This window comes from Camelus ferus, chromosome 5 (assembly GCF_009834535.1).
Source record: "Camelus ferus isolate YT-003-E chromosome 5, BCGSAC_Cfer_1.0, whole genome shotgun sequence".
NCBI classification, from domain to species: Eukaryota; Metazoa; Chordata; class Mammalia; order Artiodactyla; family Camelidae; genus Camelus; species Camelus ferus.
The window spans coordinates 43,379,379-43,403,024 of NC_045700.1; the positions used below are offsets into that span (position 1 = coordinate 43,379,379).

General features: G+C 41.6%; 1 protein-coding gene across 6 annotated transcripts in view; it reads left to right on the forward strand.

Annotated features, from left to right (window-relative positions):
• Window positions 1–22,305, forward strand: part of NOSTRIN (nitric oxide synthase trafficking) — a 69,424-nt gene extending 47,119 nt beyond the window's left edge. For 4 of the 6 annotated variants that reach the window (XM_006182862.3, XM_032479631.1, XM_032479633.1 and 1 more), the window contains 9 exons: window positions 2,538–2,663; window positions 7,551–7,649; window positions 7,745–7,870; window positions 13,642–13,750; window positions 14,863–14,951; window positions 17,666–17,791; window positions 18,510–18,624; window positions 19,684–19,773; window positions 22,087–22,305. In XM_006182862.3, coding sequence (XP_006182924.1) covers window positions 2,538–2,663; window positions 7,551–7,649; window positions 7,745–7,870; window positions 13,642–13,750; window positions 14,863–14,951; window positions 17,666–17,791; window positions 18,510–18,624; window positions 19,684–19,773; window positions 22,087–22,223 — 1,017 coding nt within the window. In that variant the 3' untranslated portion in view covers window positions 22,224–22,305. The remainder of the gene's footprint in view (window positions 1–2,537; window positions 2,664–7,550; window positions 7,650–7,744; window positions 7,871–13,641; window positions 13,751–14,862; window positions 14,952–17,665; window positions 17,792–18,509; window positions 18,625–19,683; window positions 19,774–22,086) is intronic. The other 2 variants (XM_006182863.3, XM_032479632.1) reach the window with 2 other exon arrangements.
• Window positions 22,306–23,646: the final 1,341 nt, after the last annotated feature.

Sequence of the window (23,646 nt, forward strand, 5' to 3'; positions counted from 1 at the left end):
CGGGCTTCATTCTGTTTTATTCAGCTTGTATCTCCAGTTTCCAGCACAGAACTCTCAATAGCAGGTACTCGATGCATAACAAGTACTCAGTATCCAAAATCGGAACCACTGCTTCTCTCTGCCCCAAGTACTCTTTATTCCTGGTTTTTGTATCTTTAAATAACACCATTCACCCTATCCTCCAGATTCTAACTTCTAAACCAAATACTTTTTGAATGTGTCTACTTACATCTGTCTCCACTGCCCCTACTACTCGCTCCCTGGCCACCATCCTCACCGCTTCGGTTACTCTAACTGACAAATTGGTGTCTTGGCTTTCAGTGTTGTCTCTCCTCATCTGTTCCCCACATACACGCCAAGCTGACTTTGCTGAAACTCGGATCTGAGCACATCATCCTCTTTCAAAAGCCCTTCAGAGGCTTCCCAGTGAGCTCCTTTATGGAGCCCCGAAGACCCTCCCTACCTTGGCCTCTGCCTAACTTGACAGCATTTTTGCTTGCTGTTCTCTCTCAAACTTTGAGCTCCAACCTCACCAAATTTTTTTTTTTCTATTTTGCCTCAGCAATTCCTCCTTTCATTTTAGGTGTATTCACACAAGGATCATTTCTGTGAGCACCCACTTTGTGGTACCTAAATACCATCATCCGGGGACCTGTCACACAGGATCGCAAGGGAGCCTGTCTAGTTCCTGTGAGCCTAGTACATGAGAGAGAGTGTGTGCCCAAGAAATGTTGTGATGAGTGAATAAATGAATGAACCTTTGTTCCAAGAGAAAGAAAAGAAAAAAGAAAAAGCATTTAATCTTTGACAAACTTTAGTAAATATCTCTGAGACGTTCCTTAAGATTGGCTCTACATTCTATTCCTATCTATTTGGGGTTCTTTGCTGTAAATTTGCTGAGCAGAAACTTCTAGTCAATAGTTGTATAGTGTAGGCTGATGAATGTGAGTGGTCATCTCCAAAGTGACTCCGTTCTCGTTGCTGGGGCCTGAGCTCTCTCAGTAAGAACCTAAGGACAGTGACTTAGCCCAGTAGAGCCATGGTCCACATTCAGCCCTTTCCTTTACTGTTACCAGGTTGAAATTGACAAGCTCAGGCTTCCATAGATAAATGTGTCTCCTTACACTTGATGTGCAAAACCAACTGTGTCCCATGTCAGTCAGACATTGGAGCCGAGGGACTGCTGAATGGCCAGCATTTCAGTTGGAATCATCAAGTGAGTGGTGTTAATATTCAGCATTTTGGATGAATGTTCTTCGTTACGGAAACATTAGTCAAAACATCCTTAAACATAAACAGGGCCATTCTTAAAAGGTTTTGTCTCTGTCCTTGAAACTCCTAAACCCCTTAAATTAGAGGGATCTTTGATGCTCCTTGAACTGTGGTCTGAGGACTACTTGTGTCAGAATCATCTGAGAGGGTGGTGAAAATTAAGATTTCCTAATCCCGCTGCAGAACTACTGAGTCAGTACTGTTACTTGTGGGACCCTGAAAATCTGCAGTTTTCCAAGAACCCCAGGTCATTCCTAGACTTATTAAAGTCCAAGAATCGTTTACAGTAGTACAACCACTTCCTTCCTCAAAGATGTGAAATGATGTGTCTGAGCATTTTGAGAATCCCTTTCAGCCACCCTGGTCAGAGGGTTTTGTATTGCTGATTTTCACACTCAGAATGGCCAATTTTGGTGATTGGCAAGAGGGGGCTCTTTGTGAAGGAGCAGATCGTCAGGGAGCAGGATGAAAGGCGAGCGTCTGTCAAGCCGTTCATAGCTCGACTGGAACGATGGCATGTACCTCAGGCTCCTCACTGTAACGATAATACTCAAGAGTCTTTGAGGGCGACACTAAACATCGGGCATTGGGCCGCGTGCCTGACCTGTGTCACCTGCTTGAACCCTCCAGGCGACACAGTGAAGTGGGGGCATCACTGTTCCCACCACAGAGATGAGAAAACCGTGGCTAATGAAGGGCTAAATAAGGTTAAGTAGCTCGCCTGCAGGCAGGACCAGGACTTGCATCTGGAAGTCTAATTCCAGAGTTAGACTGCAGAGGGCATATAGTGAAGGGAGGGTGCTGGAGAGGAGGGTAGCCAGGCCCGATGCTAGTTCCAAAAATTACCTGATTGCACAACTCTACCCATCCGGGTAAGAAATGCCAAGGCCTAAAGGATTTACCCAATGAGAGCACAGGAATCATTGGCAGATCCCAGCCCCAAGCTGTGCCTGCTTCTCCTTGCCTGCCACTGGGCTTCCTCCGTGGCCTGATGAAAGAGGGCACGCCGTGTCCTAGGTTGGGGCCTCGGTTTCCTTCTGTGAGAACCTGAAGGGGTCCTGCTGAAAGGCCCTTGGGCTCCCTTTCAGCTCTTGACATCCCTGTTTTCCGAGAAAGGGCTTTGATTTTGTCACCCACAGTTTCTGTTTGTGACTTTAGCTGGGAGACGGGGAACTTATCATCGGGATGCGTGTAACTCTCTCTGGAATTACAAAGGGCTCTCAAAAATGTGTTCATGAATATGTGACCCTGACGTTTCTCTCTAGCTCCTCAATAAACTGAAAAAATCAACTGAGAAGTTGGCAAAAGAAGATGAAAATTACTACCAAAAGAATGTGGCCAGCTGCTCTACCAGACTGAAATGGGAGAACACACTGGAGAACTGCTTCCAGGTAAGTTATGCATTCACATTTTTTCTTCCACGGGGTTTTGTGTGGCCTTGAAAAGGGAGGTCAGATTTACAGTTTGTATGACCTGATGATCTGTCCTTAGCTATAACCCTCACTCTTGTAATAGGTGACTTTAGACACAGCTTGTTCATGCTCATTATTTCAGTTTCTCCATGGACACAGTAACCAGTGAATACTGATTATCATTGGCCAAATTTCTGCTCCTGCTTCTCAGTGGACACAGTAGCTCCAGCTAACTTCAAAAAGTGCCGTCAAAGTCAAATGGAAATTAAGGCTTAAGTGTTAGGTGCTCAGAAATGAGTTTTAGGCCTTTAGAGTCGATTCATGCCATAATTACTTGTGGAGTTATTTGTATGCCAGACGTTGTGTTGGGCACTGATAATATACAGCATTGAATAAAATACCATCTCAACTCTTGGCATGTGCACAGTTTAGTAGGAAAGAAGACATACATAAAGAACTGTGGCAAATCACTCAAAAAAAAATCAAAAGCTGTGAATAAGCAAATCCCAAAAAGGAAAATCAAAATCACCAGGAAACTTATGAAGGGATATTGAATCATTTGGCGAAAGTTTAAAAGCGACAGTATCCAGTGTTGCCAAACAAGAATTGTTGGAAAATAAGAATTCCTGTCCCCCTCTAGTGAGAGCAGCAGGATGGTAGTTTAGTAAAACTGAAATGTGCGTCCCTTTTAGGCATCTATCCTAAAGAAAAATTTACATCTGTCTACCATGGGTAACGTATGAGCATGTAGATTGCAGAATTGTTTATGGTTGCATGGTGAGAAAAAAAATTGTACACCATCTCCATACCTATCAATAGAGTAATCACTCTTAAAATTGGGTCTAATTTAGAAAGTGGACTAATACCTAGCAATAAAAACTGAATTAAAACTATTTAAACATGAACCTCACAAGCATGATGTTGAAGAAAATAAACGCACTGTTTAGACACTGTATGTACATGAAAGCACTTTTAAAACTCATACCACAAGCTACACTGAGTTTATATGTGAGTGTAGGATGAGGGAAACAGAGCTCCTGGTAGAACCGTGGAACACAGAAAATAATTTGAGTGACTGTGTTTTCAGTTCCCCAAGGATGATAGTGGCTAATAACCATTCTTGATGCAAACTCATTTCAGATAATAGATGCCTTTGGACATTAGAGTTTAATTCTCTCCTAGAACCTCAGTGGAAAACCTACTTTCCTTTCCATAAATCCATCTTGAGGAAGTAGCTGAAAAACCAAAGACAGATTTCTGTTTAAAATACATTATAAGTGAAAGGAAGAAGCAATTCAAATGGCCAACATTACGAGGATGTTAAATTAATCAGTCCACTGTAAGCAATCCTTCACAAGGGTCTGTTAATTAAAATGATGTTTGGGTGACTAATGGCATTGGAAATTGCATATGTGTAATATTAAGTGAAAAAACAGGATACCAATTTGAATAATTTGATAGATAACTAGAAAGATATATATACCTTGATAGACTAAAATACATCAAAATGTTGACAGTGGTTATCTCTGGGTGGAAGAATTATAAATGGTTTTAAAATTTATTTTCTTGTGGCCCATTACAGCTCTGGGATAATGTCTCAGAGCAGCTAGGGTGTTTGTTAAAATTCAGATTCCTGAGCGCCTCGCTAGATGGGGTGCATCAGAACTTTGGAATGATTTTAGGAAGCGGTCTAGGTAATGGCTAGGCATTCTAAAGTTTGAGAGTTCTTGCTCTGGGAAGAACAAAAAATTTGACCAGTTTTATGAAAACGATTTAGATGAAAATGAAGTCCCTCCAAGCTCTCCAGTGGTACAAACCAGAAGGTCTGGACGGTAAGAACTGAAAAGTATGAATGAGGAGTGTGCATTACCGTGATGCTGGGCCCCAGACAGGCTCTCCACCTGCTCTTCCTTGATGACTCTTTGACCCTCAACGTGCTATGGTGAAAGCACGGGAGGACGATTTGAGGTCCTCCAGAGTATCTTGCTTCCCTATGACCTACTTTATACCAAAAGAACAAGAGAATGGAAAGCAATAATTCATTAAATGAGATATGGCTTTCTCCTTTGCACGGTGGAATTTATCTCAGCCTCTTTTCATGAGCAAACATAGATCATCTTAATGATTTCCCTGAAATGTAATTAAAATCTGTTAAACACTATCATCGCCACCAGGGGCCACTGATTATTCTAATCTCAGATGGATGCCAGTGGCTTAGCACTTGTCACATTGAAGAAATAGCTGCCCAGCAGGGGGACCGGGGGGGGGGGGGGATGCGATGTATTCCCCAAACTGGCTTTTGTTTTCTGTCCTGTCCTTTGCTTGTGGTGCTAAACTAGAACAACTGCTTTCTAGATCTTTCTATGGTGTAAAGACTTTCTTTTTGAAGATTGCCCCACTTGAGGTCCAAGCCACTGAGCAGAATTTGATCTATCAGAGGAGGTTAACAGCTTTGACCTTTGAAGCGTTGCATTTACTAGGCAACTACTCTTCTGCGTCTTTAATCCTGTTACCTAGGAGACAGAGGGCTCCTTCAGATGGTTGGTACCTGCGATTTTGGAGAGCAACTCAGGAGACCAACAGCAGAAACAAAGGCATTTCATTCTCATTGACTTAAAAAAAATTATGCAGCTTTTGACTAGACAAAGCAGTGGCCATGGGGGAGCAGAGCTCCAGGCTTCCTGATTCAAACGTCAGGACACTGGGCACAGAATCATAATTTGCATGTAACTGACATAGATGTTCACAGATACTGCCAGCCTTTTACAACTTGCATTTAACAGCAGTGTTAAAATGGCTAGATACTGGTAAACCATGTGTGGTATGTCCAGACAATTGAATATTATTTAGCCTTAAAAGGAGGGAAATTCTGACACAGGCTGCAACATGGATGAATCTTAAAGACTTTATGCTAAGTGAAATAAGCCAGACACAAAAGGACAGATATTGTATGATTCCTTTTATATGAGATACCTAGAGTAATCAAATTCATCAAAGACAGAAAATAGAATGGTGGAGGACAAGGGTGTTGCAGGGAAGGGAAGTGTGGGGGTTCCTGTTCAGTGGGTGCAGGGTTTCAGTTTTGCAAGATGAAGAGTACTGGATGTGAACCATGGTGATGGCTGCACAATGTGAATGTACTTAATGACACTGAACTATACACTTTACCTTTTTTCTTTGGTGGGGGGAGGAATTAAGTTTATTTAATTTTAAAGTCAGGTCCTGGGGATTGAACCGAGGACCTCGTGCATGCTAAGCACACACTCTACCACTGAAGCTATACCCTCCATGCTAAAGTTGACCATTTTAACCATTTTTAACACAAATTTTTTCCCCAATATCATTTATTGAATGGTATGTTATAATTTCCTCACACATTTGACATTGTATTTTTTTAACATTTTTTACTGATTTATAATCATTTTACAATGTTGTGTCAAATTCCAGTGTTCAGCACAATTTTTCAGTCATACATGGACATATACACACTCATTGTCACATTTTTTTCTCTGTGAGCTACCATAACGCTTTGTGTATATTTCCCTGTGCTATACACTATAATCTTGTTTGTCTATTCTACAATTTTGAAATTCGTCTATCCCTTCCCACCCTAACACAAATTTTTAAAACGTTGAATGACTATCCACCATAGATTAAGTAACAGAATGTGAATGCAGTCCACGCCTGGGGTAGAGAGGAGCACCATGCTGGACCCAGCCAGTGGCCCTGCAGGTGCATCTGGAGAGGCGGATGGGAGAAGCCAGTGATCTTGGTGACGTCCGCCTACCTAAGGCCTTGAGGTGGAGTCCTCCCTTCTTTCTTCCCTGATAATGTACCCACCAACTTGCCCAAGATGGCTTTCTTCCTTATGAAAGACTGTTGCTAAATGCTCTTTACTGTGTGGCATGGCGGGTGTGAGAGGAAGCAACCGGCCTCTGGGGAAAGGGGGAGAGCCCAGGCCTTGTCCTACAGAAACGGGATGAGGCACATTGTCTTGGACACTTGACCCCTCAGTCAAAGCCCACAGTGCGGGCACATACCCAGCAGCCTCCTGTTGCCCCCTTCATCCCCCATGGCCTAGGAATCCCCACTGCGTTTCCCCTTGGACCAGCCTTCTCGGGCAGTGCCTCATTGCTGAACTCCTCCACATTCCTTCAGAACTAGTGAGTGGCAAGAGTCAAATAACTAATTTTTTTCTAAAATGTTAATGGTTAACAAGGCAAATGTGATTTCCCTTACTTTATTTTAGCTAAGAGCTGTAAAATTCCAAGAGTGGAATTTTCATCATTCCACGCAAAATGGGGAGGCTCTGTTCAAAGAATGGTCTCTGACCCCAGGCCAGATTTTAGGCCAGAAATAGGAACTGACCAGATGTTAAGGTTCTGCTCTTGTCAGATAGTTTCCTTAAGCAGAAAATTAGCATCTCATCACCGTTGTCCCTGCAGAGAGCAGCAGTGCACTGCAGACAATTGTAGAAATATTTAGTGTCTGACTGCATTTCCAAGATACAGATGTTGGTTTTACTGGGTGCCGTTCTTTTTTCTAGAACCCACAGACGCTTTTCAAATGATTCCTTTCTCCCCCTTCTTTGTGAATGTTGTATAACCTATGGCCTCCACCTATTTGCCTTTGGGCCCAGAAAAGCCCGGGGAAAGTGTGTGAGTTAAATCAGTCCTAATGGAGAATGAATGGGACAGACACCAAATCACACTCCTGTCCTGGGAATCTGCCCCCTCCGTGGTTTGGACATGACGTGATCAAAAGGCACAGAGCAGTGCACTCAGACTTTCTTCGGTGTATGAGTGCTTGGTGGGTGACTTCAGTTTTGTGTAACAACTGACTGATCTTATTTTCCATCCTTTTCAGAGCATCCTGGAGCTGGAGAAGGAAAGAATTCAACTCTTATGCAATAACTTAAACCAGTACTCCCAACATATTTCTGGTTTTGGCCAAACCCTGAGCACAGTGAGTAGTAAAGAACTCTCCATCTCTGGGATGCGAGGTAAGAACTGGCAGGAAACGTGTCGTCTGCAACCGTGTTGTTTCCCTCGGCATTGCAGTGCCACATGCAGATTCACTGCGCCATCAGCAAGATCGATGTTGAAAAAGACATCCAGGCTCTCATCGAGAAAACTGCAATTTCATCTGCAGAAAATAAATCTGAGTTCCTATTAACTGATTACTTTGTAAGTATGGGATGGAAGGAAGTTTCATTAATGTGGAACCTTAGTCAGAGACGGAGGGATTCATTTTGGAAAAAGTTGAGAGCAATCGTAAAGGAAACATTTTGTTTTGTACATGAAAAAACTGACGTTTTCATAGTCCATTTAAATTTTAAAACTGTGGTTTACAAACTGGGCAATGAAAACATGTCTTTGGTATTCCTAGCCAGGGAAGAAAGTCAAACAGGGTTTTCGACTGAATCTTCACGCTCTGTAAATAATCACTGTATCATACTGGTTATCTGTGGCTTCCTAACAATTTACCTCCAAACTTAACCGCTTAAAACAAACACTTATTGTCTCAGTTTCTGTGGGTCAGGGATCCAGGTGTGGCTTAGCTGGGTGCCTGAGGCCCTCACAAGGCTGGAATCAAGGTGTCAGCCAGGACTGCCAGACATCTTAAGGCTCAACTGGAGACCACTAGCTTCTAAGCTCACTCACTGACCAATGGCAGGCCTCTGGTGCTCGCTGACCGTTGGCTAGAGATATCGGTTCCTTGCCACGTGGGTGTCTCCACGTGCTGAGAGCTCACAGTGTATCACCTGCTCCCCCAGAACTAGTGATCCTGGAGAGAAGCAGGTAGAGAGCCCAAGATGGAAGCTTAGTCTTCTATAAACTAATGTTGGAAGTGATAGCTCATCATGTTCTGTTGTTACAAGCAAGTCAGTAAGTGCAGTCCACACTCAAGGGGAGGGGATTTACACAGAGGCGTGAGTCTTGGCAGGTGCCAATCATTATCATTCTTCGTGGCCCTTGCCTTTCAAAAACTATGACCGAATTACAGAGGCCTAGAGTTTTTTTTTTCCTTCCAGTTTTGTTGAGAGATAATGGACATATGGCACTAAGTTTAAGGTGTACAGCATAATGATCTGACTTACATACGTCAGGAAATGACTGCCACAATAAGTGTAGTGACCATCCATCACCTCGTATAGGCAGAACATGAAAAAAGAAAAAAACCTTTGTGATGTGACCTACTGTCTTACCAACTTTCATATGTAACATACAGCAGTGTTAATTGCATTTGTCATGCTGTACATCGCATCCCTAGTACTTACTGATCTTGTCACTGGAAGTTATACATTCTGGTCACTTTCATCCAACTCCTTCTCACCCCCAGCCCCACTTCTGGGAACCACAAAGCTCATCTGTTTCTATGAGTTTGTGAAGTACAGTTGACCTACAACATGATGTTAGTTCCTGACACACAACGCAGTGATTCAGTATTTCTATACATTTCAAAATGGTCACCATGATAGATCTTGTCATCTGTCACCATACGAAGATACTAAATTGTAATTGACTAATAGTCCCCACACTGTACATTGTATACCTGTGATTCATTTATTTTTGAATGGAAAGTTTGTAGCTTTTAATCTCCCTCATCTGTTTTTTCCTCTCTCACCCTCTCCCCTATCAACCACCTGTTTGTTCTCCATATCTGTGTTTCTGTTTAGTTATGTTTGTTTATTGGTTTTGGTTTTTAGATTCCATTGTAAGTGAAATCATACATTATTTGTCTTTCTCTGTCTGGCTTATTTCACTTAGCATAATACCTTCTGGGTCCATCCATGTTGTCACAAGTGGCAAGATTTCATTCTTTTTTGTGGCTGTTTTATACATAATTATATATAGTTTTTATATATTTAACTATATATATAAAACAAATCTTCATCCATTCATCTATTAATGGACACTTAGGTTGCTTCCATTATCTTGGCTAATGTAAGTCATGCTGCGGTGCACATAGGGATGCATGTATCTTTTCAAATTAGAGTTTTTGTTTTCGTCAAATACCCAGGGGTGGAACTGCTGGATTGTATGGTAGTTCCTACCAACAGTGAACAGGTTTTCCCTTTTCTCCACATCCTCATCAACACTTGTTATTTGTTGTCTTTTTGATAATAGCCATTCTAACATGTGTGAGGTGTACCTCATTGTGGTTTTGATTTGCATTTCCCTGATGATTAGTGATGTTGAGCATCTTTTCATGTGCCTGTTGGCCATCTGTATGTCTTTTGGGAAAATGCCCATTTTTTTTAATTGAGTTGTTTGGTTTTTCGATGTCAGGTTGTAATGAGTTCTTCGTATATTTTGGATATTAACCCCTTGCCAGTTAAATCATTTGCAAATATTTTCTCCCATTCAGTAGACAGCCTTCTTGTTTTGCTGAAGTTTCCTCTGGTGTGCAAAAGCTTTTTAGTTTAATGCAGTCCCAGTTATTTTTGCTTTTGTTTCTCTTGCCTGAGGAGACATCCCTCCCCAAAATATTGCTAGGACCAGTGTCAAAGAGGGTACTGCCTGTGTTTTCTTCTAGAAGTTTTATGGTTTCAGGTCTTAACATTTTTAAAATCCATTTTCAGTTAATTTTGGGGTACGGTGAGACAAAGTAGTCCAGTCTGATTCTTTTGCATGTAGCTGTCCAGTTTTCCCAGCACTGTTTACTAAAGAAGCTGTCCTATCCCCATTGTATATTCTTGCCTCTTTTGCCATAAAGTAATGGCCTATCTCAGGGGCTTATTTTGAGAGCATTTGGGTGATTCTACTATCACATGACCTTCCTTGCTAAAAACTGATCAGTGTCCCTGGTCAGAGCCCGGGCATCCTGCCTCTTTGCTATCCTGGGGTAAATTCTTGGTCTTCTTGGATTAGGTCATGCTTCAGATCGTCCTCTGCTCTGGTGGTGTTAGTCTTAACTGTAGTGTTCTAGGAGCTGGTCATTAGTTACCAAAATCTGCAGGAAGAATTCCTGATTGCTGTTCCCTGGGCTCTGCTATACTTCATTCAGACTCCCAAGGTCTAGTCTGGGGGCTCATTCCTCTCTATGTATAAAACTAAACCCCTGGTCATGTCCTCCTATAAGCATACATGTGTAGCCAGAGTCCGCATCCCAGGACCCGCACTCAGGGAACAAGAGATGAGAGATCTGGGCACAGCAGTGAATCCTGACTGGCTTCCCCCTCCCTAACCCTAAACAGCATTAAGTGGCCAACTGGTTTTTAATTGAATCTTTTTTCCCTATCCTGGCAAAGGCAAAGCAAATTAGCAATAGCAATGTCTGTTCAAAGGAGAAACAAAGGTAGAGATGGAAGAGGAAAGAGAGATTTGATTACATGAGAAAAGTACTTTTCTTTTTCTTTTTTTCATCCAAATAGTGTAGGTGATCCCTGAGATGGGAAAATGTACAGTTAAATATATGTTACTTTCTTGTAAAATAAATAAATAAAGCCTCTATCAGCTAACCTGTCAATAAAATAAGGGTCCATCTCCTTGAAAATTTGACTAACTCCTACTGAAATGTAGAGAGGCAGCCATGATGATTTATCTTTATTTAACGTGCTTGTGGGCAGTTTTGGTGTCTGAAATTTCAGTGCACCAGAGATAGCTACGTATGTGCTGTCTAGGAGAAAGGACTGTCTTTCCAAATGGGTGAATAGGATTGTCTTAATATCCTTAAAGCAAAACACCTCCAAAATCTGACTATAGTTACTGGCAATCAGTGTAGACTGGCATTTATTGAGTGCTACGAAATTTACATGGTCTACGGTAAGACATTAAATGGTCTACGGTAAGACCATTTACATGGTCTATGGTAAGAACAATCTGAGTGTAAATACTGGAGGGCTGGTGACGAGTGGGAAAAATATTTGTAAGGTTACTCTAAAGGCCACGTTCAAAAGATTGTATCTGGAAATTAAATGCCTCCTGTGGTATTAATCTTCTTCCTGACAAATCTTTGGAAGAGAAAGACAAATTTAAGAAAGTTAATGACAGCACTGACTCTATCTCAGGTTGATCCAGTAGTGACCTATCGCAAGAAATATATTTGCAAACAGACTTCCCCAGAGAAACCAAGTGAGGTCGTGGACTGGTATGGGCGTCAGATTGTGATGTGTGTTCCTCCCGCAAGGAGGACTAAGGGTTGGAGCGAAGCATCCTTGCAGTTGACTCAGAGCTCACCTGTGGGGGTAAAGTGAACTTGGGCCTCAGCCTCGGCAGACACGTGAAGGATTGGGCTCTGGTGCAGAACTGGGTTTCATGGGAGTTAGGTTTCAGGAGTAATTACCCACTAGCTGTTTTGGGCCTTCATTTATTTCTCTAGGTGCCGCAGGTAAAACAGGGAAAATCAAACCAATCTTGTAGAGTTATGAGAATCACATGTAATAAAGAAAAATTTTGTAATATAGAATACACAGTATATAAAATATTTTAATCTGTATATTATATTTTTATAAAGGTTATTCTCTTTGCTCTAAATCTTCACATTTCCCTTTCTTCAGGACAATCAATTTAAAGCTAATCTCTCCACCAATATTCAAGATCCTATTTTTTTTAAAGATTTTTTTTTTAATTTTTGGTTTCTTTTTTTGGAGGGGGTAATTAAGTTTATTTACTTATTTTCAGAGCAGGTGCTGGGGTTGAACCCAGGACCTTGTGCATGCTAAGCACGCCCTCTACCACTTGAGCTATACCCTCCCCCCAAGATCCTATTTTTTCTCCTTTTCAGAAAGTCCTGACTCCTCCACCTCCATCTTCAGTCATTTTCCCTCTTTCTCCACAAGTCTCTGTCCATTTACCACACTCATGTTCAGCTACTTTCCCACCTGACCCTAACCTCCTTTTTCTTTTGCGCATAAAGGTTTTAATCATTTCAAGTTGCATACCACTGTAGGACGTTTGCTCTTTGACTTCTGTCTAGTCCTAACATCCTTTCTTTTCCCCCGTTTCAACTATGGAAATAATATATCTGAAAGCTATGAAATCGTTAATAGTTCTCATAGCCTATGTGATAAAATCCCGACTTCAGCCTGAAAATCTGACCTAAATTACTGGGACAATCTTTTCTTCCACTATGTTTGCTTAAGCAACCAGTCTATTTATTGTTCCCAGTACATTTCACACAGCCCTTCCCCCCATCCTTTGATTCTGCAATTTATCCTGCAAAGAGTACCCTTTGCCCTTTTTCCCCTTGACTTAAAAGTCCTAGTCTGTCTAGCCTCCTGTTCCTGGTGAGCCAGGCACTCCTGTCTGCACCATTCATGAAGGAACATGACCTCAAATTGCTAGATCTCTTAATGTTACACTTCAAGTCTATCTAAATTATAAACCTGTTCTAGGAAGAGCACATACATTTCAGCTCACATGTTCCCAAGAGCCAGCCAGCACAGACACAATCAACCTTTGTTCCATTCCTGAGGCAGTCCTAGGTCGAGGCACACACATGATACTGCACTTGGACATTAAAGGACTCTAACCTGAATAAAGACAAATAAGGAGCAAAAAGTATCCAACAAACATCTGTTTATCAAAAAACTATGAAATTGGAGGGTGGGTATAGCTCAGTGGTAGAGTGCGTGCTTAGCATGCATGAGGTCCTGGATTCAATCCCCAGTACCTGTATTTAAAAAAATAAAAAACCAAAAGACAAAAAAACTATGAAATAGCTATAGTAAGATTCTTCCTCCAAGAATATTTTTTTTCTATTAAAGAAAGTGCTCAGCTGTATACTTAAAATTGTGAATGAGATGTTTTCTTATTAAGCAGGTCCAGATAAGGTAGAACAGTCTGTATAAAAACATAGGTCATCCTGCTTTATTTATTTATTTTTTTACTGTTTTCTTCTATCAAGTTAAAATTAAATACTCTCAGTGAAAGTCTCAGTGCAATTATGAGTAGCAACCTTACTTTTTCCCCTTTAAACTGTTAAACATCCTTTTTTTCTTTTTTTCCTGAAGGAAGAAGATCCTAAAAATGCAATGAGTAAAGAGCGACAAGAGTCTTCAATAAAATCAAAACTGCTGAGACTGCAAAAAGACATCGAAAAGGCCTCGAGAGACCGGGAAGGTGTGTAATTACCTCTTTGGCCTGGGAAGGCGAAGTATTCTATTTGGAGGTTCCGTTCAGGGTTAGGGGGTTCTGCTTTTGCTGACTGGTGACTGGTGCAGGGATCATCTCATTTAAACGGCCAAATGTCAAACCTAATTTGTGTGAATAAAGAAAAATATAAAAGAAGAGAGAGCAAAAAAAACCAAAAATCAAAAATGACATTTTGGTCTACCTGTGAGAGCTGTGTAAGTCCTATACCGCCATTTCCAGAAATGTAGCATTTTACTATGTTCTTGAAATTGGCTGGTATGAGGGACAATTCATTGGTTGAAAACATAGAAGAACTCCTGTTATACAAGGCTTTTTATTTTCTTGTTATTTATCTATTTATTTATTTTATTTATTATTCCCCCCCTTATTATTTTATTCTATTGGGGGGTGTTAATAGGTGATTTAAATTTTAAAAAAATTTTAAATTTATTTTTTATTGAAGTATAATTGGCCTACAACACTGCATTAGTCTGAGGTGTACAACATGATTCAGTGTTCCTATACATTAGAAAATGATCACCACTTGTTTCTTTTTAAAGTAACTTTCTCAATGATGTGAAAAATCATTCAAATTAAATCCTAGACTTAGAGGTCAGGAGTGTTAGAACGGGAAGCAGCTCTAAAGCGCTTCAGGTAAGAAAAACGACTCCACACTTAAGGATGCTGATATGTAGAGCTCATTTTATGTGGACCGGAGCAACCTAGTGCAATGTCGTACTCAATAGGAAATCCAAGAGAGCAAAATGCTTAGAGATGTAAATACCAGCAAAGCAGAGCTCAACATCGTGGTGTTAGGAATCCACCAGGGAATGGGTGGGCAAGGAGGATTCAAAGCTCATCTTGAAAAATCACACTCAAGTCTCCTGAAGCAGTAGCATCTCTCAGAGCTCCTTAAATGAAGGTGCTGGTCACCCACGCAGCAGAACTGAGTAAACCACACACAGAAAAAGCCCCAGCTGTTTGGAAATGCTCCTCTGTCATCACTTCTGGGCTCAAGTTCCCTCTGAGCGTGACCTCCTCCCACCTGCATCCCATTAGGACAGGAGGGGCTGTGAGTGACGGCACGATTTCACTTACAGGCCTGGAACGGATGCTGAGAGCCTACACCAGCCACTCCTCCTCTTCAGACACAGAGAACCAAAAAAGCACAGCAGCCTTAATGGACGAGGTAAATACCTGGAGTGCAGTATCCTAGGCGGAACGATGAAGGAGCTATTTTTAGAATGCCTGTTTTCTGGCCCATTTGACCTCTGTTTGCCTTTCCTTTCTCATGACAGAACAGTCTAGTCAGAGAGCTTGTACGGTCAGCTCCTTGACAGGTGGTTTGAGGACTCGGGAAAAATCCAATTACTTAGAAATGTTGGCTCTTTAGTGTCCTCCTTGGGGGGAAATGTGCCTAAAATAGAATTTCCCCAAATAGAACCATTCAGTCAAGGTCTGGAAACTACGTGTACTTTAGCCCAGTTGACAGAAGTAACGGAACATGCAGGGTCTGCATTCAGAAAGGCCTGCAGTTAGATCTCAGCCGTTTACAGGGACCTGGGACAGCTTTAGTTTCTCATCTTGAAAGTGGGGAAATTGGAACCTACCTCCAACGGTTTTTGTGAGGATGAAATATTAGTTAGAAAATGCTGGCACAGTGCACAGAGGAGAGCTGACATCCTGGGAATTATTAAGATGCTGTTTCCATTTGTCCCTGAGCTAACATCAGGATCTTCTGAGAACAATAGGAGAAAGGAGAGATGTGGCTGCACAGAAAGGGGTCTGGGGTGTGAGGTGAGAGCTTCCAGGGAAACAAGGGAGACAACTTTAGAGGCCAAAGCTGTTTGAGGGCGGGGAGAGGTGCTGAAAGCCTGGACAGCGGCGGCCCCCAGGCATCTGTGGGGGTCACTGGGCGACGCTGCCTCTTCAGAGGGAGCCGCACTAAAAGGGCAGTTAGCAAAGGCCCGAAAATTTTATATAAGAATAAAAATGACCTATGTGTGCAAGATGTGAGGTTTCTAGTCTGACTGGAGTGAGAGGATACTGACTGGGGTTAAACTGAGAAAATTCAGGAAGAGATTAAGTTGGTAGCAATGTTCTGAAAGATCCAGGAAGCTGGGCCAGTTTTCCTAACCCTCTTGTAAGATCAGGTGCCTGTCCAAGCAGGCAGTTTCTATAGTTCTTTGGTGAAAGTAGACAGATGCAGCCAGGTGCAGTTTATCTGTTTTTCACCAGAGGCTTTCCTTTAGTGGAGGTACTAGTGCAGAAATAAATCTGATACCTCTTGTGAAAAGAAAGGCTCAAATTCTGTTCACTTGGGAACAGGTCTAACATCCTTGCAGCAACATACGGCTACAAATTTGATGAAATCATAAGACGAGCTGTAGAACGTTTTCTGTGACAGCACAAAATCTGTAGTTAGCTGATTTGCTGCAAATGGTACTAACCAAAAGAAAGTCCTATGGAGCATTTTATGATGGCATTGTAAGTTTATTTCTTTGGGTTCTTGCATAGAATTTTGTCATTGACGTTGCCAGCACAGAACATGTATTAGGATCATCTGGGTACACAACTGGCCTGATTCACACAGTGGAGGATACGAAATGGAGAGGATCTGACCCCTGAATTTACGGTGTTTATGAACTAGTGATGGAGCAAATAAGGGCCTTCAACTAGGGGATGCCAAACATCCAGGCAACTCGGTCACACACCTCAGCAACTGGTGGCGGGAAACTTGTGACAGACAGTGGTAGAGCCTGTGTTACACAGGAAAGGTTTCTTGCAAGAGGAAACTATTTCACTTAAATTCTTTCTAATTCATTGGCTCTTGGTCCTTGAAATGCCATATTTGAAGCGAGAATGCTGTGAGAAATTGTTGGGGAAACCGGGAGTATTTAGAACACATAGTGTCTTCAGATACAGGAAGGGTTGCCACAGGGAAGAGGAGGGAGACTTGCTCTAGGACACTCTCAAGTGCAGACTAGGTCTCAGGGTAGAAGCTAAATGGAGCTTTTGATTTCATCTTAGGGGAGCCTACCCACCACACAGTGGATTGTCTGAGGATTAGAGCCCTTCCCCATCCACTGGAGGTGTTCAGTCCATGGCTGTGAGCCCCTGGCAGGGAGGTCAGCGTTGGGCATCCCCATGCTGGAGCTGTGGAAGAGACAGCAGTGAGGACAAGGCTGGATAAGGAGACCCCTCCCAATGTTGAGATTCTGTGATCTGATTTACCCAGACTGAACACAGCCTGACAAAGAAGTCATTAGCAAGTTTCTAGCTCAAGGTCCAGTTGAGAACAGGGAGAGACTAGGAGAGTATCTTTAGTTTCACTCTTCATTTTTATATTCATGTACCCCAGAATGTTGCTTCCAGTTTCTGGAAGTGTTACTGGCAAACTTTCTGGGTAATAGAAGACCTCACCTCTTCAAGGAACAATAGCAACTCCACCACCACCAGCCTCACATCATTTTCATTTGATTCTGTTGATAAGAGTTTCAGTTCGATTCACCATGTTAAGTGCCTTTGGTTCAATTTCCTTTCTTCAAAGCCCCCCAAAAGCTTCCCTTCTGCAGTCAACACTTATTCTCGTTCCTCAGCAGAAAATTGAGTAGAGCTGTTCATTTCCACAAGATGCTGAGTAATCTGTCAAGGTTTCTGATTTACCCTGTTTACAAAAGTCTACAATAAGACACACTCGACAGCTGAGGCTTTCCTGCATACTACTTGAAGGGTCCATTTTTCCATTTTCTTCAGCATTTTCTGTGCCCTTCAGCATATGAGTTGAATGTGCACTTCTCTGGACCTCTGTCATTTTGGAAGTTATCCTGAGATCCCTTTACCCACCCACTTGTGCCTCATTTTCTAGAAATTTACTCATATGGTCAAATGATATATCCACAGACCAACTTGAAACTAGACCTTCTGCAAGCAAACTCCTACAAACTGTCATCTGTGTTAGCAGAACTTGAGCAAAGACCTCAGCCCAGCCATCCCTGTAGTGACTCCATCTTCAAGTGGAAAGAAAAGGTAAAAATTAAGAGGTCGGTTATAATTTAACTGAGCTTGCTGGGTGGAATGACTTCAAGCATCATCAGGGCCAAAAGCTGTAATGAATTATATATACCATGCGTGCCCATTCCCAACTGCAGAATTTTAAACGTAAATTTAAGAGAAACACAAATATTTTTGTGTTCATATGTAAATTAATGAGTTTAGAACACATTGGGTTCCTTCTTTCTGCTCATACTTTAACCATATCCTTTTAACATGCTTTTATAGTAATTTCTTTCCAATCAAAATTTTAGTATTCATACAGGCCTAAGTGAACATACACAGGTAGCTGTTTTCTGTTTCCTGTCAGAAGAGGGAGCTGTAACCAGCTTGTGATGAAGGGACAGTTTTCTAAGAGACTCAAGCCCTAAAAGGGTCTCAGTCAATTATACAAAGTCATGATAATTTCACTTGCATCAAAGCCCATTAAAGGTGAATTTATGTAAATGATGTTGTGAATGTTATCTGGCCTAGAGGTGCAGGTGAGTATTGGAAACACAGACTATAATATACAGTAATTATCTAATTCTGAAAACATTAAGGTTTCAGAAACAAGAATGCACTGCAGTCCGGTTTAGAAGTGCATTGAATCATTTCTTTATATCCTCCCAACAACTGAAAAACAAATACTTGAGGAAAACAGCTGGAGAAGTGTTACTTTTGTTAAAAATGATTTTTTTTAATATTTGAACAGCAGCAGACACATAGTTCTGTAAAAATAACTCGACCATTTCTGATGAAGAGATTAGAGACTGTTATGAGCAAGGCATCTTCTGGAGGGCAAAGAATGCCAAGTTCTTCATCTACAGGTAATCTCATGCCCGGAGTAAGTTTGGGCTGAGTTCTATCGGTAAAGCACCTTACTATATTGATATTTTATTTTCAGAGCCACATTTACATAAATCAGCCCAAAGAAATTTACATTTCACTTAGGACTGACTAAGTTGTTAGAACGTATAGCTTTCTGTGCAAATGTAATCCAAAATGGGGGAAGGATTCAAGAGGAGTGGAGGTGGGGAAAAGAATTCTGTAACATGAGAAGGTGCCTCGGGTAACTGGCATCAATGTTATTCAGGCAGCCTGCGGTCTGCTGTCCGCACACACAGCCCTGAACCACCGTGAGGAGCGCAGCAGCTGTCTCCACAGCCTCCTCCAAACTTCCATGGAAATCTCCTCTCTCTGCGAGAAACACAGTGACCGCAAGGCCTACCCACTTGCTTTGGTCAGTCAGTCACCTGACTTCAGTCATTGGTCCATCCACACACTCCACTGCCTTTCACCACACACACACGCGTATCATTTTCCCTCATTGTTCAACCAGTTATCGTAACCTTGATTCTCTAGTTTCTTGAGAAGAACTTGGCAAAAAGGTTTCAGTAAGACCCAGGACATTATAGTCCACATGGTAATGTTGAAGACTCAAGCTTGCGTTATTTGAGAAACAGTTCTCTCAGTAGCCGGGGATGCACCTGTTCTCAGTGTCTATTGTGGTCGGCACAACTAGCGTTTGTTCTCCAAAAGATGAATACAACTACCACACAGATTAGCTAACTGATGTTGACTAAGGTCACGTGGGAAACAAATATTTGAAATGATCATTACTATTGCTACTACAATAACTTTTTTCTCCAGGCTTTACTATGTTATAGCTTTTGATTATGTAATATACACAGTTCATACACATAGTATGTACATCCTAAAGGTTACTGAATCAGAGAATGAATGTTATGTACAATTATAAACTTTCCTTTTGAGATTTCAGTAGATTTAAGCTCTGCGCCACAGGCTAAATAATTAACGCGCTTCCCACCATGTTCATCTCATCTGCTGGCCCAGCAATGGTAATCATAACTCCATCCAACTTTCAGCCTCCGGTGTGACCCAGCTCGGCAATGGTCTTTGCAAGGCCTTGTATTCTTTCCAAGCCAGGCAAGATGATGAATTGGATTTGGAAAAAGGTAAGAATCATTTTCAAACAGATGAACTGCTTTCCCGTGTTGAACTCTTTCACTTGACTAAAACTCCAGCAGCCGTGGAAGTTCCTACCTGGTCAAGTCAGTTCAGGTTATAATAATCACCCTTCTTAGAAGATAAAGCACATCAAAAAGAAAGCTCACATAATAAAAAGAGCTAACATTTATACAGTGTTTACCACGTGCCAGACATTGTTGCAAACACACTGTCCAGTTTATATTCATAAAACCCTTTGAGGTAGGTGGTATTATTTATGCCCATTTTATTACTGAGGAGACTGACACAGAGAGAGGTTAAGTACTTCAGCTAAAGTAGCAGCACAGGATTTGAACTCAGAAACCGAGTCATGCTTAGTTCAATGCTACACTGGGACAGAATGTTGGTAACAAAGTGACTAGACAGGGAGCCACTCCACCTTTTTCCTTCTCAGAAAGCTGCACACACAGGAGTATGAAGTGACTTCCTCTCACGGCTTAGTAAGAGTGCAAGTTCTAGAACCCGGGCCAAAGGACTCCCAGCTTAATATTTCTCCCACTTCTCTCAAAAAAGTGTTTCATGACCAACCTATGGTTCCTCCTTTGGGTCACTTTCACAAGGAGAAATATTATGTAATGGGCTGTATATTATTAATGGGTTGTGTAGACCTCGATTATTAAAAAGTCACCAGCCTCAGCTTTCTTTGTGTGTCCAGTTAGCTTTAACATCCAAATGTGGTTGCCAAGGCAGAGGTCTGGAAGTGAAAAGGTTAGTGAGAAAGAACTATGTTGTATGAGAAAGCTTATTATCCATGACCAGGATGTGGCACCCAGAGCCAACAGAAAGTCAACAGAAATCCTGCAGCCAAACAGGGACACCACATACTGGCTACTGATTAATGGGTGCATCCTTTTCAGCCTGCCAGTTAGAGTGCTCCAGGCAATTTTAATTCCTTTTCCTTCTAGCTCAAAGGTAAGACAAGAAAAAAAGGAAATAGAAAGTAGACCTTCTCCTCCATTAGTCTTAAATCGATATTGCCTTTAATTTAAAAGTTGTGTTAACAGAAGTTACTTTGTGACGCATCATGCCATCCTAAGGCTACCAACACCAATGACTGAGTACATGAAATGCAGTATTCCCACTCTTCATGGGAATGAAAACACATCTCTCAGATGCCACCTAGAACCCAGGGTCCTGAGTGTGAATTACATAGTTATACACGATAAATTGATTACCTTGTTTGTCTTCAGTTCTCTGTTGGTTGCAGAGCCTACTTATACCTTTTATCTTCAGTGGGTTCTCTAAAGTGAACGAGACATTGGAGGCCTAGGAAAGCTGGCAATAAAATTGTAAATTGTTTGAATTTTCAGTAGTAGATTGTGTCAGTTTACTGACCTGAGAGAACTCACTAGATGGAGATCTGAGTCTGAGAATGATCTCCTGCAAGACTAGTGATATAACTAAGGAGAGATAGAAGGGGGTTTCAGCCTCCTTTGCCCTAGAAAGAAACTTATTGGGAAAAAGAATGAAAGACAAAGTTATCTCATAATGTTGCTAAAGATAAAGTAGCTCTTGGGTCCTGAAGGAAGCGGATATTTCCACTTTGATGTGTAGGAAGCAGCCAGAAAGGACTCTCACAAGAGAGAATAGTGGGGTTTTTGTTTTTTTTTTTAAATAGAGAATTAGAGAAGAGCCATGTGTTTAAGAATTGTATTTATTTGAATCATTGCTTCAAACTGATATTTAAGTTACCTAAATTGTTGAGTGGGGGAGTTACACTGTTGTGCAAAGCTGTGAGCTGGAACTTTGGACTGTGAAACTGGCACATAATGGAGAGAAACTGCCTTCATCTAAAGAAAAGTCTGGTAGCTGAGACATACCCTTAGTAGTCAACACATCAAACTATCGTGGCCACCACAAGAAACCCTAAAGCACAGACACAAAAAATTTGGTGACAACCCATCAGCTATATCCAAAGTGATTTTGTTTTTAATCAAACTACTTTATGGAACAAAAATGTTGTTAATATTCACTGCATTCTGCTTTCTTCATACAGAAGTGTTCAATAAACCTTGCTTCATCTGAATCACATGCAGAAAGTGATGCTACCATGTAACCCCTTGAAAAAAGAATCTCCATATAAACTATTTTATTGGGAGGTGGGTATAGTGCAGTGGTAGAGCACATGCTTAATTTAGCATGCACAAGGTCCCCAGTTCAATCCCCAGCACCTCCATTAAAAAAAAAAAACAACTATTGATCAGGCTCAGGCATGTGCTTAAGTTGCAGAAACCCATCTAACTAGATGTGTGTTTTCACAGGTGACATTGTGACTATACACAAGAAAAAAGAAGAAGGATGGTGGTTTGGATCTTTAAGGGGAAAAAAAGGCCATTTTCCTGCCGCATATGTGGAGGAGCTTCCATTAAGTGCTGGGAACACAGCTTCACAAGCATAAACAAGCTTCTCAAGGCACCGCCTTACACACTGTAAATTATACAATGTGGTGCAAATAAAGGTAAATACTGTGATATTTACAAGTTAATCTTTCTAACTGGGTGATGGGGTCCTCCCTGCAGGTAATGGCACTTTGCACTCTTGGTTATTTGTTTAAAACAGTCAGAAGGTGGAGGCAGGAAAGAAGCCCCACAGCTCCTTGAGTTTTCTCATCTAAGAGGCCCTAGAGATAACCCACTAAAGCCCCTCCTCACCGAGAAAGAGGCTGAGTCCAGGGAGGTTCAGCCTGAAGTCAGATAGTTTTCTGGCAGCACAAGAGAGATTAGGATGCAGATATCCTCTTCCTCTGATTTTGGGTGGTTAACAGGCCACAGCAGGCCCATGAAGGGTCAAGTAGGGCCCGGGATATGGGGAAGAACACAGATCAGGAGCCGAGGCCAAGAGTCGGCACGCTCAGAAGAGGAGGTGGGAGATCTCAGGGTAGAATGGAGTTCCATCCTGAGCCAATGATATTCTGAGGTAATGGCTTGTATACTCTGTACCCACAATCAGAACTGCTCTTAGAGGGCAAGTATGAGCCAGAGATGGCTAGGGATCTGACAATAAGAGCAAGGTGGATAGGAAAGGGTTGGGAAATTATATGCCTCCTTGTCCAGTTGGAAACTTCATATACCAATCAATTCAGAAACCAGGAATTCTGTACTTCCCAACTAGGACATGATGAAAGGAATACCTAAAGCAACTTCCTAGTCAAAGACATTTTAAATGCTAATAAGTCTCTAGTTTGGATGGAAAGTTGTAGAAACCAAAATTTACTGTCAAAATGGAAAATTCTAAGAGAGATCTATGCTGCTTCTTCAAATGCCCTATAATGGGAAAGGGTTGAGAATGAGAGAGGGCAGACCACAAATTCTTTCCAAGGGGAACATTTTAGAACGGAGAGAAGTGGTACCAGCAGCAGCTTTCAGAAAATGACCTAAGTCACACTGGACAGCACGCACACCATTCACTTTGGAAGGTCATGGCATTAATAGAACGTGTGGGTATGTTTACTTTTATGCCATATAGTCTGGCATTAAAAGAGTAACTAAAATCCATCATCATTCTATTACTCTCCTACACTGCCCCCCTTTTTTAACTTGTCAGATTTTATATTTCAGATTTCAAAAAGGAACTTTTCAAACCAAGGTACATATATTTTTTATACTCTGCACTATTACACTTCTATAGCAGGAGATAACTAACATATTTATAGATAGAGATACCAGGTTCGAAGGAGCTCAAGAAGAATTTGTTACATGAGACATCACTTACAGCCTAGAAGAACAGATCTGAAGTTTTAATCTCATCCCTAATGATGTATTAATGAAGGCTTTCCACATGTAGAAAGTTGGCTGAATAATAGGCCATTAGACCATGAACAG